This window comes from Syngnathus floridae, chromosome 10 (assembly GCF_059516105.1).
Source record: "Syngnathus floridae isolate MCC-2025c chromosome 10, RoL_Sflo_1.0, whole genome shotgun sequence".
Lineage (NCBI taxonomy): Eukaryota > Metazoa > Chordata > Actinopteri > Syngnathiformes > Syngnathidae > Syngnathus > Syngnathus floridae.
The window spans coordinates 6,173,417-6,194,497 of NC_142422.1; the positions used below are offsets into that span (position 1 = coordinate 6,173,417).

General features: G+C 38.7%; 1 protein-coding gene and 1 long non-coding RNA gene across 15 annotated transcripts in view; one reads left to right on the plus strand and one right to left on the minus strand.

The window, feature by feature from the left end:
• The window catches only part of LOC148392135 (uncharacterized), an 89,324-nt gene that overhangs the window by 64,323 nt on the left and 3,920 nt on the right, over positions 1-21,081 (minus strand). The gene's annotated exons all lie outside the window — the stretch shown is intronic.
• Positions 1-21,081, plus strand: part of LOC148392136 (uncharacterized) — a 96,933-nt gene that overhangs the window by 54,855 nt on the left and 20,997 nt on the right. For 9 of the 10 annotated variants that reach the window (XR_015860748.1, XR_015860747.1, XR_015860753.1 and 6 more), the window contains one exon: positions 11,965-12,939. The exons of the other annotated variant lie outside the window; for it this stretch is intronic. Coding sequence is in view for 1 of the 9 variants with exons in the window: in XM_088386709.1 (XP_088242835.1) it covers positions 11,965-11,994 (30 nt within the window). In the remaining 8 variants the exon portion in view is untranslated. Of the gene's footprint in view, positions 1-11,964; positions 12,940-21,081 lie in introns of those variants that run through there. 10 annotated transcript variants of the gene reach the window in all.

The window sequence follows — 21,081 nt, forward strand, 5'->3', positions numbered from 1 at the left end:
TGCATTCAACGATTTAGAGAAGCTTAAATAAAGTTTATGGACCATTTTAAATACAAATCGAAAAGCTAAACATCCCTAACTCTGTGTGAGCTTGAGTTGTAGCAGGGCATAATTTGCACAGTTTATCTAAGGCCACGAAGAAGTATTTTGCTCAAAACGAGGTTGGTGCATAGCAATGAGAAAGTATCTACTGAAACATAATTTTAGGTGAAATGAAAAAATTTATCAATTTATTTTTTATTTGCTCTACAGCCTTCCTTGAACTTTTCTGCCAAACTCATCACTTCCATGTCTACCTTTGCTCGCAGGTGCCAATCCCATCATATACTTCACAATATGCCCTTCAAACCCCCATTCTCTCATGGCTCTGAATTTTGTGCGTTCACTTCTTCGGTCCGTTAACTCTTTTGTATGTAACTGAAACGAGTGAAGACGGTTTTAGAATAAGCATCAAAAATCCGATGCATAAAGCTATGATTAAAATTTGCTGTCGACCAGTGTTATTTAACATGACATCAATTTCAATGAAAGAGAGTGTGCAGGTCACACGTTTGCCTAACCACAAGTGGCTAGGCAGAATTTTTGGAGCATAATCATTTGCACCCCAAAGCCCAATTAAAAACTCACAAGTGAATCATTGCTCTGTATTCATTATTAAAAATGCATGAGAAGAGTAAAGAAAACACCAGCTGGTGGAAGTCAGCCTCCCACTGCCCTTAATGCACCGTCTTCACGGTAATCTACCACAGGTTTGCAGTCAGAAACAAGTTCTCTGCCAAAATATAAGTTCAATGTTTATATTATAGTAAAAAATTATCAACCAAATAGGAGCAAAGCTAATATTACGTCTGATGATTAAATTAATCATGATGAAAGTAGCAGAGTTCATTATTGTAGAAAAAAAAAACGTTAAACTTTCCCTGAAAAGTTCAAAAAGCAATTCAAAGGGAGGATTGCTTTTCCCTCAGTCAGGACTGTCTCATTCAGTCTTTGGCACTAACAACTGCTCCTTTAGCTCAACATCAGCAGCAAGACTACTGATGTCAAACAGTTCAGTTGAGGTCAGACTGACTGAGAGTGCAGAGTCAGGAAGATAGAGCTGACTACTAACTAGATAAGTCAGAGGAGGCTCTTATTTGCTCCTTTCTTGTTGCTCCTATTTAACGATAGAGGCTAAGCTGAAACTTTGAAAAATTACATGTCAGAACGAATAATGTTAAAATGGTAATACATGAAAGGCTGTCTTTTTGCATCGTTTTTTTTTCTTGGCCTCCCTCAAATCTAACCCATTTCCAATGTGCACGCAATTATTTATTTATGACGGAAAAAAACTCTACTGATCTCTAGGGATTTTTGTAAGAATCAGATATTCTTTAATTATTTTCATTATTATTTTTTATCAGTGTTTTTCCTCATCTGTGCTTCGGTGCCAACTAAGTTTGATTAGTGTGTAAACAAGTTTAATGCAGAGAGAGAGAGAGAGAGAGAGAGAGAGAGAGAGAGAGAGAGAGAGAGAGAGAGAGAGAGAGAGAGAGAGTTAGTGCAAAGCAAAACAGGGTCAGAAAGTGATTGCAGCAGCCAGAGAGCCTGAACTGCAAACACTTAGTCAGGAAGCTGATATTTTCCCAGACCTCCTTTTTGGGGGAAGTCTGATCTGACAAACGGCGCTTCCTCCAAGGGGTCTAATAATACAACAGTCCCATTGTGTGCAGTTTCCCCCCTCATCTGATTTAGCAAGAGAGACGCCGTTTGCGTGCAATTTTTCTACTACCATTGAGGTTGGGTGGAGTTTCTCTTGCCATCAGATTGGATTGTCACACCACTTAGTAATAATGCACTATTATAGTCTGGCTCAGATGAACATGAATAGGCAGATAACAGTGCTCCCGTCAAACTGGTAGATCTGTGTGTGCTGCACTTTTTGAGTTCTATAATTTGAGCCAAAGCAACTGTGCATTTCCAGATGTAAAATATACTATTGAAAAAAACTTGACTTGTGGGAAGTATAACATCATACCAATTTTTGATATAATTTATGACAGTTTTTTAGCACTTTACCACAGTCCCTATTGCTTCTTTCTTTTTTTATACTAATGACAACTATATCTGCAGTCACACCCACAATTTGGGGGAGTGACTCAAATGTTTCCATTACTTTCCTGATTTAGTTTACATGTTCGTGAATCACATTTCTTGTATATTACTGTAATGACATGTTTGCTGTTTTTGCTCACATTAAATATACACACATATATGTTTAAGAGAAGAGTTATTCACAGCACTATGTTATTAGGCTGCTGAAATGTCAGGAAAGTGGCCATCAAAATCCCTTGAAAGAAAATCACAATGTCTATCCCTTGACCCTAAGGATTCACCATTATTGCAGTATACTTTATATACTGTATTTGTGTGGCTTGGCACTGGGTAGCTGCTCATGCAGTTGGGTCTTGCTCATTTAAAACAGAAATAATTTCTAAATATTTTTTGTATCTGTGAAAATGTGTGTGAGTCACTACATTGGTGTGCTTTCTCTGCTGGGTCCGTTTGATTTCACATGAATCGATACATGGTAGTGCCCACTGATTTGGATACCACCCAAAAAAATCTCAGGTACCTATCCCTAACTATAGAATAATATCATTTATTTAATTAAATTTTGACAAACACAAACCTTCTGTTGTTATTCATCTTTCTGTCACAGAGATTGGGAAATAATCATGCAAAAACTATCTATATCCAAGGAATGTGTCTTTGTGAGTGGTTTAAAAAGTTTATAACCAAGACAGCATAACATTAAAGAGAGAGCTCAAGAAACATCCAAATTTAGTCAGCCCATGTGGGCAGTTTTTCTGTCACTTTCTACACAGACAGTGTTGAGGAAGATGCCTCACTATGCTGAGTTTGCCTTTTATAATGCAGTACTAGTGTGGGAATTCCCAGAGCACTTTGGAATTGAGGCATAGCATTTAAGTATAAGCAGAGCAGCCTGTGTGCGTCATAGTTGCTTCTCCTGTGTGCTGGAAAACAGAAGTGAATCTGTGAATTACGCAGTACCATTGCATTTGTTGGATGAGGGAGAATTCAATCCTGAACACATCCATTCATTCTCTGTATTGTCTATCCTCATCAGGATGTGATGGAGTCCATCCTAATTGGGTTTTGGTGTGGGGCAGGGTACATGCTGAAGCCGTCGCCCGCCAGCCAATCACAGGGTACAAATAGTCAAAAAACAGTTCACACTAATCTTGTGAATGTTTGAGGAGGAAACAGGAATTCCTAGAGAAACGGTGAAAATAAAGTCCAAATTTACAATTAAATCTTTTTTGTTGCCACCCCTCAACAAAATGTCTTCAAAATTTTACAAGTAGGCTTTATGCAACACTGATAATTAACTAACTGATTGACTGACTCACAAACTCAAAGCAAATAATCACTTTCTCAACAGTTGAGTGCTTGGCCAAGGTAATGGGCTCATGTGACCTTGTCTTCATGTTTGGTTGACCATGCGTCATTTTATCATTAGGTCTGTGCACGTGTGTGTGTTCGTGAGTGCATGCATGTGTGTGTTTCTGTGGATGAAATGTCCACTTCTTTTGTGTTGACAGCGCATTCCACTTTTCTCGAGCCCACCTGGCTACTCTGCCTTCCTTGCCCACCCATGTTGTTCTGTATGGCTTGTTTATGGCTGAATAATCATACACTGAACCACTGAAAAAATGGTATGTTGAATTTACTCAATCTTATATTGTGAAGTGGTTGCACAAAATAAAACCATTTGGATGCAGAGACATTTTTTTTTTATCCCGGTAATTTTATTCCGTGCAATCACTTGACGAGATCAAATTGAGTTAAGTCAGCAAAAACTTTTTGGGGTTACTGGGGCAGCACAGAGTTGAGCTCATCCCCTTTTTTTTTAATTCCATACCCATGTTAATAGTATGTAAGCTTATAACTATAAATGTACATGACTAAAAAGTAAATGACACAGATGTCAGGATCAATCCGAGAAGAGAGTAAAAAAGTGCAACGCATGCTGCATACGCCAAAATGGGCACAAAAAGAAATTACTTGAATTTAATGTACATCAGATAAAATATAATCAATCTGTAAACCTATCCATCTCTTTTATATGAAAAGCCAACTGTGAAAGTGTATGTGTATATGAGTACATAAAAATTACTTATTTGGCAGCAGGTGATAGCAATGATACTTTCCGTGCATTATACTCTTCTGGCATGCTATAAAAATTAAATTGTGTCCTCTTTAAACTTTCCTCCGGTCTCAATTTAAAGGGCAGACAGCAGTAAAACTAGGCAGCTGTCTGCTCACTCCTTTGCTCAGTAAACCTATGGCCAACTGCCTGCCCTCCACTCTTGACCTTGTTTTGATGAACACTACAGCATGTGTGTGTGGGTGTACATGTGCTGTGTGAGTGCATAGGTGTCAGTAGGCTTTCAGCTGACCTTAGACCTTTGTGACTGACAGGCTAAATATAGCCACTTTGCCGCTCCCGCTTGGGCCTCTCTTGTCCCCCCCCCCCCTTCAGTTTCCTGGCTGCTTGCCCATCAATAGGACCAGCTCTCAAGCTGGGACTTTACGTGTGTTTGCATGGCGGGTGGGTTTGTGGACGTCACACAGACAGAGAGGAAGGAGAACATGTTCAAGTGTGTGTTTGTGTATTGCTTAGGGGGTCACAGAGGAAGATACTGTCCAGACACCTCAAAGATAACAACTTCAATGGTCATGGAGCTTTGTGTTTGTGTGACTGACACTGGAAACACTATCTTCTAATTATTTAGTCAGGCTTTAACCTTTAACCCCTCTTATTTGACCTCCGACATCCTGTTCAACTAGGGAGAGGATGGATAAATTCATACATATGTGCACCCATACACCACCACACTTGAGAGCACATCACAATGACTTACATCCATATCCTGGATCCTGACTCAAACCACGTGATGATTTGACCTGACCCCTGTCTCAACAAGTTTGCCAACAATGTTTCTATTTAATCACATTTATGCTCACACGTGTGGGAAATTTTTCCGTGCTCTACCAGACATTTTTTAACCCATGTTTAAGTTATAAAAGGCTATAAAATGTCATGGCAAGAATAATTCAGTCTAAGATTGTAGACACGTAGTACAAACTGCTCTGAATTTAGTGTGATTCAGATCATCCCAACAAACTAGAACCGTTCACATTGCGGCAATTCCACATTGCTTTAGGTTTTCTAAATACAACAGTGACATGCAGTTACATTTTAGCGTTTACCTGTAGGGTAAACATTGCTGCTGGAGCTTGAATAGGTTGACTTAGTGCTCGGTTGACATATTTGTCTGGGCATTGTGTGCGTGCATCCATGTGTGATTGTGTGAGAGAGTGCAGATGTCAGCAAAAATCTGTGTGTATGCCAAACAGCCCCCATCCTTGAATCCAGGGTCAACTTGGATGTTCCTATTTTCCAAGTCTTTCTACACAGACTGACAGTAGTTATTTTTAACTGAGTCATCTCCCAGGCACTCAGCTTTCACACTGATGTTTATCACGCATAACGTCCCTTTGCTGCATGCAAGTACATAAACCCTTAATATGATCTGGCAAGTGAGTAAAGCTTCTATGTTGAAGACAATGTGATCTGTTGGTCAAAATGCAGTCACTGTTTCAAGCCACATTTCTCTGTTACACACACTTTCATCCCCACTCTTAAACAGTATTTTCATAAGATTAGGAGTTGAGGACATTTTTTTTAAAGGATTTCATTTATCTTCAATAATATACGAGTAAATATATTTTTTGTATACAGAGTCTACTCAAGCTGTCCTCAACCTCTTTTGCATCACGGTCTGGTTTCGCATAAAACAATATTTTCGCACACCGGCATGGAAACAAATATAAACAAATTACTTAAAATACAACTCACCATTACGCTGAAACTATACTTTCTGGTCATACTTTTCCTTGGTTTTTAAATCCAGGAACAACTCTACATGTCCAAGCAGTTTTGAAGGTTCCCAAAGTGTCATTTGCCAGCGTGTCGCCACATATGACGTGGAGTGGGCTTGGTGCATGAAAATCACCCGTAGCGATAAAACTGTATTTTATTGCTGACATTATCTTTCGATTACCGCTTTCTTTTTCTTCGAAGAATTTGCTGTCTCATCATTTGGGGCCCTTTCCTTTCTCTGAAAATCTCTCTAAACCCATAACTTTTTCCAGCTAGTGTGTTTCCTTTTATTATATATGGTATAGAGCCGAGCTGTTTTAGGCACAGTGGCATGCTGCAGCTTTGCAAAATAAAACATCTTTAAGACTTTGATGACCATTAAAATATTGTTCAGTGTCTGTGTGACAACATGCCAGATGTCCCAGTGATGGATGCTTGGGAACCTCCTGCCTGTTTACAACCATTCTCTAATTTAATCATAACAGTTTAAAATGAGCCTATTTAGTTCCATAACTCTTTATTATGTCAAAAAAGCTATTCCATGTCACCTTTACAGCTGGATACTTGTCCAGTATCACTTCACACCACAAGTAACCGTGACTTTTCACCTATGGAAAGATGAACTTTGACCTTTCTAGCAATGGCCCTTGACCCTAACAGGTCCTAATGGTGCTGAGGGGACTGCCGGTGACAGGAGACAGAAGGAAACGCACATACATGTGAAGGCAGACACACAGAAGGCTGGCTCACAAGTAGTAGCGTGGCAAACGTTGCTCTGCAGACCAGCCGAGTGACGGGAGAACCAGAGGGACACGCAGCAAAGCTCAGCTTACAACAGGAAACTGCTGAGACATGCAGCTCATGTCTCTTCTCAAATTTATGGACCAGGCAGACACACAAGCTAACACACTCGGTGTGTGTTATTGATTTAATTACTTTTGAGGCCTATTGGACAAAGGTTTAGCATTTTTATGTTGAACAAAGTAGCAGTAACACATCATAAGTCAACATTTTTTTTTTTTTTCATATATGAGCTTGAATCATTCAGTTACGTCATTGCTATCATCTGATTGAAAGTGGCCAATGATCAAAACAGCGCAATACCCACACAACAATTACAACTCTGCACTACATCACAGAAAAAATATAGAGAATGCACAACTGTTGTGAATATGGTAACATAGCCATGATTAAATTGATTCGAATCAGTTTTGGGGGTTTGTTCTACTTCCAAAATATCATGTCTGAATAATGAGCATATAAACAGCATACCTACTGTAATTAAGTTTTTGTGAAGGTTAAACTGGACACAAACTAATTTGTTTTGGCCAGTGGGAGCATACCTCTCCTAAAAATAATGAGCCTCATAGTTTACCCTTTACTAAACCTCCCCAGTAGGCCACAGATGGCCTTTCAATTACCGAGCTAATACATACAGAAATGCAATGCCTGGCATTATCAATGAAGGCGAGAGCATTCTTAGCTGCTTATTAGCAAGCAGACAAGTTTTACATGCGTACACACGGACTCTGAATCATATGCAGGGGAACACATAAGCACATTTGCATGCACAAACATGGATGTTATTTTGCTTATGTGCCAAGTAAGCAATCTTTGTGGAGGTCACCACTTCACACCGCTGCACTGCAAAATCATCATTTTTCCTTTTCACAATACTAAGTGAGCAACACATGGTTTTTTCACTTACATATGCACTTGAAAAGCTTATGTCCATCACCTAAAAAGCATGCTCTTCTTAAAATGTCAAAATCATTCCATTAAATATGCAAGCTTAAATTTCTTTGCATATGTCCAAAATTGTTTGGCAACAGTACAGCAGTTTAATTATTTCTTACAATTTTCCTCAGGCCCTGTAACCTTATAGTCATTTAACATTCTCATGCACAGATCCTCAAGTGACAAAATTTGACCGGAATTCAATCCTAAATATATAGAGTATATAATACAATTAAACTATCTTACACATTCATAGCCAAACTATGAAAGAAAGTATGACTTATGTATAGGCTGAAAACCATTATAGCAAAAGTTGATTTGTAACTGTATAAGTAACCTTTACTCATTCTCATTTTGCAAATAACATTTGTATGTGCATGTAAAATATTTATAAACTATGAGCTAATACACAGAGAAACAAATCATGGGAGATATCTCGACAGCATTTGTTTGACAGCGAATGTTTCTTTTTGATGGTCTTTGGTGAAATGTTTGTCTAATTTTGTCTAGTTTGATACAGCTTCCTACTTTGACATGATCTGAGGAGAAAGTTGTGAAAAGCTGTATGTGTGTAAGTTCCACTGTTTCTGAATATATAATTCTCTATTGATATGCTAAAAAGACATTTGGGATTGGGATTTTAAAGGAAGTTATCCACAAGGGAGTTGTGGGCTAGTAGAGGGTAGCTGCATAATCAGCTCCGCCATCAGTTAACTGATGTTCTGCATAATAGCGATGGGATTTCTGGGTCAGTGTGTGCGTTGTCATATGGGTGTGTGTGTGCATGTGTGTGCCAAGCATAGCAATGTGAGCTTGTGCTTGTATTTGGATGGTTTTGTGCATGTCTGGATGTGTATGCATGTCTGCAGTTTGTGTCTTTTTGTGAGTGTGAGTGTGCCTGTCCACACATGTGCACATGTGTATGTCAGGGGCATTGACCTCTTTCCCCACAGGAAAAGACAGCCACCATCTCATTAGAGAAGAGAGATTGAGAGCGAGATGGATAGACAGGAAATAGAGGGAAAAAATTAAGATGGTGAAAATAAAAAGACAGGGTGCCCAGAGGCAGGCATAGAATGTATTTGAAGGTCGAAGGTCACCCATCCATTACCAGAATGAGCAGGAAGGACTCTGGCAAAAGAAGTCTTGAAGTTTTCCAAACGCACACACACATGCACACCTCAAAAGGGTTTCAGTCAGAAACCAGACTTAGCTGTTTTTAATTGACTAAGAGGCACTCTATGGGAGTTCAACGTTGAGGAAGACTGGAGTGGCGGGTTAGCCGTGTTTAAGTGCAACAGTATGCCTGTGTGGTTCAATGTAGAAAACGTCAGTGTGAATCCTTGTGACAATGACTTTCTGCTTTAGTCTTGATCTGACTTGCTTCTTCAGTTCAACTAACTTACATTAAACCATTTTTTAAATTAGTTTCAAAGTCTCCTCTCAGTGACTTTGGAGAGGAGAAAGGGGAGGTGTAAAAACTTAAACTGAGATGACATATGTTTTAGTTTTTACTCATATCACACTCGCACAATTTACTGATCATTAAACACTTCAACAAAGGAAAAAGGTTTTAGGGTGAGAGAGGTACAGGGGTGTAGTCATGGAGGGGTGCTGCAAAAACAATAATGAAGAATTGCACCAAAGACCAAAGTGGCCACAAGAAAGGTCTTGAACCTCAACCACTTCTACCATCTCATGATCACACAGCGATGTGGTTTTTCTTCAAGGAGGTTTTCATTCAATTATCCAAATTCCTGTTGGAGGACATAAACCAATACATGACAAAAAGATCTACAGTAGTTTTCTTTCATCTTTGAGGGTTTTTTTTAGCCTTAGAGTGGAGTCTTGGGACCTGAAAGGTTTGGCCGTCAAGCTTGCTCTAAAATCTTTTGGAAAATATATAATAATTATTGTCTTAAACAAATACAGTTCTGGGTGGTGATTAGTCAAAGTGGCTTGTCATCAGCCAACCTACTGTTTGTATTTTGCGCTTTTTGAAGGTGTGTTGACAGTTTTATAGTTTCAAGATGTCAGTGATGATAAGCCACTGAGGAAAACTATAACCACAGCTGAGCTGAAAGTTAACTTATTGCATGTAGTTGCCTAAATTGAGTATTTCTGTTATTTTGTTTTACAATTTTACTATTAACACAAATCGCAAGTAATCATGCTATTCATATATTCATTGTACTTTAACAGTCGCCAAGACCAAATTGTGTTCAACTTTCATCCACTGTATTGTATGTGGGGGGTGGAGACAACTAAAAAATTCTCTATAATATGTTCTATGCAGCTCCACATGTGTAAACCCAGATAATCTAATATTTTTTGTGGGATATTAAAGATCAAAATACACCAGTTTCCATCAGGCAAAGATCCGACAACAACCAATCACTGCTCAGCTTCAGAAAACAGTTAAGGTTAGTATTTGAGGGTTGAAGGAGAAATAAACGGTTACGGGTATAGGTGTGAGTGTGATTGATAAAGAGGGAAGCAAATTCAGGCATGCAGGGGGAGAGTAATAGATCACTGGAGCGAGAAAGTGAGACAGAGTGAGAAGCAGAAGCTGGAAAAGGGGGCAAGAGAGTTAAAGAAACCACAACAGAAGCCCACAGCTTATTAAGTCCTCATTTCTTTATTGCGGCGGGGGTGGTGGTTTTTGGGCCTCCGCTTCCCACAGCACAGCCCCTTCCTTATGATCTCAGATACACACTTTGACACAGATAACCATGTGGTGATATTTATGTATGCACTGTGAGCTAAAAACTTTATGAATGTGAACACTTCAGTAAGCTCCCATTATGAAGTTGAAAGGTTCCAACTGGCCTTAGGTCCAGCTGAGGGCAAGGGTTGGGGGTCAAGCACTTTGTCATGAAGGGGCTCAGGAATGCATTATGTGCATGGCGCCAGCCTCCTTTCTGTTGGTCACCCACTCACAATTCTGCTTGAATCTAACCCTGACTGCTTTGGCGTTGTGATGTCTTTCTTTTCATACCAATAAAAACATCTTGCGTTTGCTGCCCACTTGAATATCACATTGCAGTGTCTCTTGGCCCCGTCAGAGCGGCCCCATTTGTTGTAGATGAGTTTCGGATAGTTGCCAAGCCACCATATGGATCAATCATGGACCATCCCAGCGGGTTGAGTGTGACACAGTGGCTTTCTTATGAATGTTTCATTCTGGTTTACATAAGAGTGGCTCAGCTCTTTTGCAGCATATGCTGAATGTATGAGGAGACATATTTCTTTCTCAAATTGCTTCTTACTTTAAATTGGAACTTGATTTTTGTATTATTTTCACAAAACCACACCAATACCTTTTCTCTCATAGGGTTTGGATCTTTCATCTAATTAGCCGTAACATTTCTAGTTGTCTGATTTCTCCTAAAGTTTTTGCCTTAAGTCAAGGGAATTATGAAATGATAGTGAAACTCGCAACGGTTTTCTTCCCGTATTGATATCTACTGATATTTAACATTGACATACATTAAACTATAGATCAAAATTCAACACTGATGTTTAATTTTACCTATCTTCCATTTACTTTAAAACCAATAAGCCCTTAACCAAGTTACAGCAGTTTGTAAATTTTGAATCGTGTCAAATCCAAGACTCTGGGTTAGGCAAACCTTAACTCTATTTCAACGCTTGTTAAAGTAAAAATAATGAATGGGTACTATAGTCCATGAATGCACCGAGTGAATGTGTCACATATGGCTCATGGCTGCATCAGGAGCGATTTGGTGACTGGATCTTAGACTGAATTATTTTTATGACCTAATTCTAGATGTTCATCACAATTAAAAAAAAATCACTGCTGTTCCCATCACTTATCTGGTTTTGGACACTATTGATTGCTTGAGAAAAGCTGAGCTGTAGAATTCATTTATGAGCCAAAAAAAACACCAGATGAAGTCATGTTTCTGTCAAGTCAATTAAATTCATCCCAAATAGGATATGTAATTCCACGTTCGTCCCCAATTCAGAATTTGTCAAGACAAGTTCTCTAGGTCTCATCCTTGTATTTAGCCTTTTTAAACACGCGTCGGATAACATTTTTAATGCAGCAGGAGGCAGCTGCAGGTGTGCCGATGATATTTCTTCAGTCACTTTTCCCTCAAGGCATCAGCAGACCGTGTGTGTGTGTGTGTGTGTGTGTGTTGTCTGCAAACTAAACGCTGATAACACAATTGAAATAGTGCCTCTTCTTGTTTTCCCTTACAAAACATGGAAAAATTATTGTTTTAGTAACTCTGACATTATCCTCTCCACAGAACAGCACCGCTGCTTTGGAAGATATCTGACAACTGTTACAGATCATTCCACTCATTCCCAAACGGAGACTGCAGGGACACACTATAGCATTTGGGACAGGTTCCTCATACTAATGGCTGTTACAGTGTCCAACACCAGCATTGTGGCAATGAATGTGATTTTCTTATACTGTACAATTTTAAAATATGAAACTCGAAAAGAACCACATTTTCCAGACTATAAACCACAACTTTTTTCCACACACTTTGACCCTCATTGCTTAAACAGTGATGCAGAGAATTTATGTATTTTTACGGGCTATTGAGCTTCATGCCACTAACCTCTCAACCTCTCTTGGTTGTAGAGGTTTGTAAAAATGAGTGGTGTGCCCTGTTTTGCATAAGGGTTGATCTCACATCAGGGAACGGCAACAGCATACAGTGTGACCATGCCTTCTCGTGTCACTTCACAAGAAAAAATAAAAATCGGTCGACTATCCCTGATGTTTAAAAACTGTGTCTGATGGAAGAGCCTTGTGAAATGGCCCTGTCGTGAGACTTTGGAAAATAATTACCGGCGTATGGGGAACACACTTTTATACCAATTACGGTATATGGCATGCATGTTTTAACCACTTGCGGCCCGTCATGATATTCAGTAAGTCCAATGCACCCTTTACAGTTTATGTTCAAATTGTTTTTCTTTTTTACATTTTCTGGGTGCGGCTTATATTAAGTTGTGTGCAATAGTCCAGAAATTGTGGGAATCAAAAAATTTAATATATTGCCACAAAACTGGTGACGGCAATGTAAGTACATTTGTTGTGTACTCACTTTAATTATTGCATAGTTTTTACTGAGGTGTATTTCTTCTCATCATTTATTTATTCTTCTTATATTCTACTTATTCTTATTTCTTCCATTTCCCTGCTTTGTTCTGTTATGCAGGCTCAAGTGATTTTACCTGATTTGATATGAATAAAATCTTTAAACGATTGTATCCTGTCTCATCTTTAAAAGCGTCTTGAAAAATAGTGTCCGGAAGTTCCCTGCCAGGGGGGATGTTTAACCATATAGGTTTTAAAGTATGCAGAAGGTATGATGTACTTATTTTCTGCAAAGCTCCATTTGAAGAGCATTTGATTTGTGACTTTGCACTGGACAGTTTAAAAAGGCCAGGTGGCTCTTTTACTGTCGGTTCTCTGATTTATGATGGAGAGACTGTAGGCAAGCCTGCTTGGGTCACGTGACAAGACTAATTTAGTCTTGACATCAAGAAATATATGAATTTAATTTTATATTATTTCCTGAAAAGGTTTACTTTAAATGTGATGTTGGAATTTTGTTCTTAAAACATACGACACCCTACAATTCAGGATGTATCTTTTCTTTTCAGCCTGAAAATGATAGCCTTCAGTTAATCTGTCAAACTCATTTAGAGATCTCAGGGCAAGTTATAACTGACTTAAGAGTGAATGCACAGTAATGGAGTGATACTGTACTTAAAGTAATAAAATTATGTCAGACGCCACACATCTACAACAACAACAACAACAAAGAGTATTGCAATACTAATTACCACAATTTCTGGACTATAAGACGGACCTGAACATAAACCGCATCAGCTAAAATTAGGCAAAAATATTGTGTTGTTCATATATAAGCCGTACTGGACTATAAGACACATGCATTTTAATGTTTTCTTTCCATATATAAGAGAACATGCACAAATCATACAATATCATGAAATATCCATAGATAAACCACACTACAAACTGCAGGGTTTAAACCTTTTGTAAAAGTAGTGGCTTATAGTCCGAAAAATACAGTAAATTGTTCTTATTCCTTTTCTACTTGTTGTCGATACTATTTTCATAGTAATAGAAGTATTTTCTTTTAGTTTGACAACCATCAATTATCAAAGGAACAAGCACAAAAGGAGTGTAATTAACGCAACAAAGTTCCTTATTGTTCATTGTTGATTCATTTTCCTCTCCTACATTCTGGGGCCCATGAGGATGGGGCTGGTTCCAGCCCGGTAAGTGACTGTAGAGACTTTGCATGGGCCCACAGTGAGGCTGAACCCCAGAGTTGGGTCAGTGCGCTTAGTCTTGCAAAGAGCGCCACATAATTGTCTCTTCTCAACAAGGAACTATAATGCACACACGATTTTGGGTGTCAGGAGAATTGAGAGGAGACTGCTGAGAGAAAACCTTGCCGCAACTCCATCTAGACTCTATCCATACATGTGATAATGCTAGGTGCTTACCTTGCATGAGGCCATAGTGACCATGCACAGTGCACACAGGTGTTTTCGAATTAAATACTCAATATCTGAATGGAGACCAATATTGCATCATGTCCCCATAAGGTTATTTGGTCCCCAAACCGTAAGCGGTCCAACCCCCTTGATGAAAAACTTGCCAAGACCAGACCACACCAGACTTTGCCACAGTTAGCCATTTCACTAATGAAAACCACAGTCTAGTTCTTGATTTCACATTGGCTGTTTCTTCTTTTCCAAGGGAAAAAATAGGTCACTTGGTCTCTGACACTTCATCTGGTTCACAAGGAATCATGACTTTACTTTTAAAATACGGACAATACTCAATCGATAACACTCCATCTGTCATTGTTTGAGGTATAAAATTTAAAATCAAATCAATCCTCCCCATATTTGGGACTGTTATCAATTTACTCATGGGTAGTCATTTTGGATTGTCCTGAATTTTTCTCAACTTTTTCTGTACGTTTGTGTATGTATTTCCCAAGTGGGTGGTTGTATACGACATATGATTATGGTTACAAGGCTGTCTGTCGTCATTTGAGTTATACTTACAGTATATGCTGAATATGCATTTGTCTTTATGTAGATGTTACACTGATCCCTAAAACATTATCTATGTCTGCCCGGCAGTGTAGAGCAGTGTGTGTTCTCAGTATGTAGGTCACCAATATATTCCCAATGAGTTCCAGTCCTCTGGAGGACTCTGCAGATATGAGGAACTTAATTTAGGCCCTATTATCAGTGTATATGTGTATGAGAAGGACGGTCCTAGACTATTATCAGATAAAAGGCATGTATTGCAGGTTCACTTCACATGGATATACACTTTAGCTTGTGCAGTGTCATGAGGCTGTTTGTTAGTGTCTGGAAGTAAAAGATTACTTATTTCCAACATAATGCATTTTATGACATGCCTGTGTGTGTGCGCGTGCGTGTGTGTACACATTCATGTTGGGCGTCATCTGACAGGCATTTTACCAATGACCTGCGACAGTAGACCCTAACCCTTAATTTTAATGACTGTCGGCTGTGAAAGCCTGTCCACATTGCTGTAAGCAAGGCTGCTAATAAGCCTCAAGCATCACTCCAAGAAAATGATGTCATTTATATTGGCCCACCAGTAGTCGTTTGCTCAGGTGTTGCAAAATACAAGAAGCATATACAACATTCATGAGAGAGCTGTGGTAATGACAAATGTGAAATACCGGCTGTCATAATTTGCGGAAAAGGCAGTCTTTTTTTTTTTTTTTACACTCACCCGCTAGAATTCAGCTTTAACACTGGAAATGCATGATTTAAAATTTATTTATGTACCATTCAGACAAAAATGAAGGTAATGATACATAAAGCCCAAATGGCCACAGTCTTTTTTTCAGGAGGAGTTAACGTACTTATAAGACTGCAAGTAACAATTCGACACCTTTCCATCACAAATGTAAATCTATCTTTTTACAGGGATTACTGCTTCTTGAGCTAGTCAACTCTGAATCATTACGTTGAAAATTCATAATCATCTTGAAATTGTTATTGTGAAATAATATGTAATATATAAAATCTGAGCCACTGTATTTTGTAGCCAATTACACCTCATAGATAAATGAAGCAACCCCTTGCTCCTGGAATTTTGTGTTGCTGTGTGTAGTTTACTTTTGATGCAATGCAATTTGTTTTTAGAATGTGGGAGGAAACTCACGGAGTTCGATCATTTTAGTTTGTCTAATATTTTGGATTAGAGTCAATCTGGCTCTTCATGACAGAGCTACTCCCAAATTGTAGTGACTATGTTGTCAGTAAAAGTCAGTTTGAGACTTTTAGCATAATGTCAGATCTTTTTTTTTTAACTTGTAAAATACATGTGTGCTTGGCTACCCTTTCTGTGTCAAGGACAGAGATAATGAGGTTTCTTTTACGCATATCAAATTATCTGACCTGTGTCATTGGCCTGATACAAATGTGGCTTTTTGAATAGACCCTGATTTAGCACCATTTGCTTAAACATTAATGTAATCCGTTCATTTCATCTTCTCTATATTTACAGACGACCTACTGTCTGTAAGTCACAGGGGACAATACTGCATGCAGCCAATCTGTCAAAGCCATTTGGAGTTTTGCTAGTGCTCAGCCTCCCAAAAAAATATTCAAGCCAAAAGGAGTTGAATGGGAATGAGAATGTCTACCTTTGAAAAGCTTCATACTTTGACCAAATCATATGCTGTCACCGTAAGCTTTAGAAGGCCTGCACTTTTCATCAAAGCTCTTGATGGCTACCTTTCACAGTACTGCCGAATACACCCTCGAACGCGGCCCTCCCTCCTTTCCTGCCTTCCACTCCCAAATCCTTTTCTTCTTCCCTCCAATGTTGACTAGCCCCTCATCCCCGCCTCTTCCCCCCCCTCCCAAAATCCTTCCATACGCCTTGTACTTAATCCCCCCCATCGCCAGACCCCACCCACTTCACTCTTCATCATCCCCCACCATACACACACACCCTTTATGAATGTGTGACTTCAGCACTGTCAAGTTAGATGAAACAAGATGAATTCAAATTAATCACAGTCATAACCTGCAATGGTAACAATCCACTGCTATTCTTCCCATGTGTCAGTGGGCTGATGTTACTGGGCTTTTTTTCCCAAGATATATTTGCATATTTGTTTCGCTTTTTGTTTCTTTTGATGAATTATTTACAGCAGAGTGAAATGACAGTGGAGATCACTGATGATTGCTGTCATGGGTGGTTGGTAGCCCTTTGGAATGATTCCCTCTTTTTTTCTGATTTTCAATCAATTTTTTCTCCTTCCTCTCTTGTGTTCCCTTGCGACAGCAGTCAAGAAGCAGATGAAAACATTTTAGCATCACAGGTGGAACCTTTTCACCGTTTGTGGGAATGGAGCTTCCTTTGTTGTTGTAATGACTGCAGAGCACGGAAAGGAAAGCGAAGAGGAGGGAAAGAGTACTGAGCAAATGGGAAAATACTGTACAGCCAAATATGCTGGTAAAAACACCTACCACATGCACAGGAAGAGGGAAAAAACATTGATTTGATGTAAAGTATTACTGAATGTTTAATATTAGTAATAAATATTAGCACTTAATTTTTAGGTGCTAATATGACTTCAAACAAAGCAGTTTGTCATATTTGATTCAAGATTCATTGCATGCATATTGAGTTTCCAAAAATTTAAATCTTGGACCGTCATGGTATTTACAGAAAATGAACAAAGCAATGTTGACAGATGTGTAATCACAGTCCACAATGATGCAATGTTGACTCTGAAGTCTTACAAATTATAGTTAATGTGTGCACCATGGCCACACACACACACGCACGTACAAACACACATATGCACGCACGCACAAACACACACACACACACACACACACACACACACACACACACACGCTGAGACGCACTGTCCCTGCATTGCCCTATCCAGGAATAACAATACATAATTCATGTCCTGAAGTCTCGTCTGCAGACAAAAGTCAGCGTTGCATCAATTATTTATTGAAAACAGCTCACATGATGAATCCTTGAACAAACAGAGCATCTAGTGAGAGCTGTACCTATTTCTTGTTTTCCTATTTGTGTTTTGGCATGGATTTAAGTGGGCTCATTAGCAGAAATGAGGATGTAGGGAGACAAATGTCAAGGGAACACGTGAGTGAGGAGAGATGTACAAAACCAATTGGAGGTGTGAAAAAAATAAGGCCAAAGGATAAATTAATGATTTGTATGTAGGTAAGAATTAATGAGAGGCCTAGGCCCCACCAGGTAAATAATTAAATGATCCAGAATGCCAACACATTGACATACCTAAAGTTTTGTACCACTACCACTATACATGTAAATAAATAAAATAAGTAAAATAAAATAGCATAAAATAAGCTAATTCCACCTGGTTGGCCTGTCCAAATATATTTTCACAATTTGAATCAGTACTGCATCTCTTAACCGTACACCACTCAAAATCATGTCACCAATTATCTGTTTGTCATCTTCTATGAACTGAGGAGCAGCCTGCTGACTAACAACAAACGAGACTGAGATACATCACTATAGTTCTTGTTTTGCTTTTGTTAACAACTCTACTTTTATTCGCAACTTTTGCTTTGATGGAGGTTGGCACTGTGCAGAATGATATTTTAGCAATAAAGAATTACAATATAGAAAAGAAATTCCGAACATCATGCAATGCGGCCATAATGAAACCATAAAATTACAAATAAACAAGTTTACGTACTTCCAGCTACAAGGACATTCCAATATTTTGTCGGTACGTTCGAGCATATTTGCGAGTATGTTCGAATGTATTTGCAACTACATTCAACATTCAAAATGTTTGAAAGGATGTGTGAACGTACTCGCAAGTACATTCAAACACAAAATATTTTTACTCATTGGCAGCTCCACGCTTCTGTACACGTGCACGATTCAAATTGTTTTGGGAAATCATGGACATGGTTTCCTCTTGCCTAAAGAGGAAAAAGACCATTTGGGCTGTTATAAACATAAGTATCTGTGTATCTATGTTTGCCAATGCAATGTCTTTTTTGCATATGTCCCTGATGATTTCAGCAAGACATTTCAGACCCACATTCCACACCTGTTACAGTGAATCCAGCAGTCCAGGCCTGTTTATCACTGAAAATGTGTGTCACAATGCAAATTAGGACGGCAGAGACCCCAAACTGGAGCAACTGAAGTTGTACATGTAGCAACAATTCTACCTACACAGTTTCAACAATTAGGGTCATCTATTCCCAAAAATGTATTGACTGTTTTTCAAACGAAAGGTTATGTTACGTGGTGAACTTGCCCCAGCCTGAGCTAATTCAAATAATAACAAAAACATGAAAAATAGTTATTCAGTTTTATCATGACATATCTTGTCTTTGTGGTGTATTCAATTGAACATAGGTTAAAAAAGATTAGCAAATGGTTGTATTTTGCATTTTGTTTCACATGTGCTTTACTCAAAAAAACCTGTCAATTACTGATTTGTCCTTTCATCCAGGGGGCATTTGTGAGGGTTGTGATTGTTCGTGTTGGTTGACAAGACTGTGGCTTAACCATTTCTCAATTATGCGTTGTTGAGGCTTGCTTTGTGCACTGAGGTACAGCCACAGTGGAACAGAAAATGGTCTTCCCAAAACGGTTTCCACACTTTGATGTGTACATTTGTCCAGAATGTCTTGGCTTGTTATGAAGCATTACGATTTTCCTTCACAAAAATGTACCCAAACCCCTGAGAGATTATTCTATGCCAATGTCTCACCTCTATGAACCTTTACGTTGGTTTCTACAGTCAGGCCCTAATGCTTGATGCAATTAAATTTTAGTATTTTGCTTAGTGATATAAGATGAAAGATTTGCTTGCAGCTGCTTAACCATAACTATGAAGGTCCTGGCGCAGTTTTCATGGTGGTGTCAATGCCAGAGGAGGTTTGGAACGCTATATCTCTTGAGTCAGCAGAGTGTTGGCGACTTGCGCACCATGTGTTCTGCATTCAAGGACCCGGCGGCTCTGTGACTATGTGGTCTACCGCTTTGTAGCTGAGTTACTGTTTTTCCCAAACATCTATTAATAATACCACTTACAGCTGACCGTAGAAAATCTAGCACGATAAAATGTAATGCACCAACTTTCAATCATGCTTAATTTTTAATGTATTTGAATAGTTTAGTTCTATACACACATAGCAACTGGAATAAACGAGACACTTATATTTGAAGATAGAGTGCTCTCCCAAAACCTTTGACCCTGTATGTTCAGTAAGAGAGTTTATCCATTGCTGAATTATACATTAAGTGTGTAAGAAGAGCCTTTAAATTGTGCACTGGTCTTGTGGTTTTTAAGAGAAACCATCCACTGTCACGGTAAAATTAGTTGTAGGAAGGGGGGCAATTTATCAAGAATTGAAAGAACTAATCTCATCATAATTTATTCCAGAATACCAGGATTTTCCATTTTCTCGGCCCCCCCATTTGCCATCCAGCAGTTATCCCAGACGTGAAGTATATTATATTCTGAGATTTTCTGTCCTTTTTTACTTTTAATGGTGAATGGTCACACATTCATTTTGGTTAAACAAATTTAAAGAATCTAATTCAGTAATGCAAAGATTGAATAATGAATGTGCTCTGATATAAAGAATAAAATAATCATAGTCTGGTGGATGTTGGAAGAACATCAAACTCAGACTTGGAGCTTTACAGACTGAGCCCAGAAGGGTAGGAGGGCATTATATATTTGGGACTACAGCACAATTTACTTCTTGTGTTTACTGGAAGATGATCATGGCACTGATACTAAAAAAGTAAGGACGTAATAGCTTGTCAAATCTTCAAATTTACATCTCGGCTCAGTGACATTTCCTAGCTCTTGGGGCTCAAAGGAACAACAATACAATTCATATTAATGCCTCATATTAAAACACAAGTAAAAGAAATGACATAAATCACAGTGTGTGCTATGTGAAGAAAATCGGACACGAGTGAAAACAATCGGAGCACCTTTTTTGTTAGTCCAGACTTGAAAAACATATGCAGTTAGTTTAGACCGATATTTCCATTCTGTAGGCTGGGTGGTTCTTTATTGACTTCTTTGACTTGAAAGGGAACAATAGGAAATCCTTCCTATCTCCTCTACCTAATTCTCCTAACATCAAAACAATATCTCACACCCGTTTACTTTTCTACAGAGGGAAATGGGTTTATTTGGCTGATAAAATGCTCCGCCAACTAATTTTCCCATAGAGCAAAGACCAAATTTATATTTTTGTCTCATGTATTATCTGCTGACTGAAAATGTCGTTTTGACAAACCACTGCCTAGTAAATGTGCATTC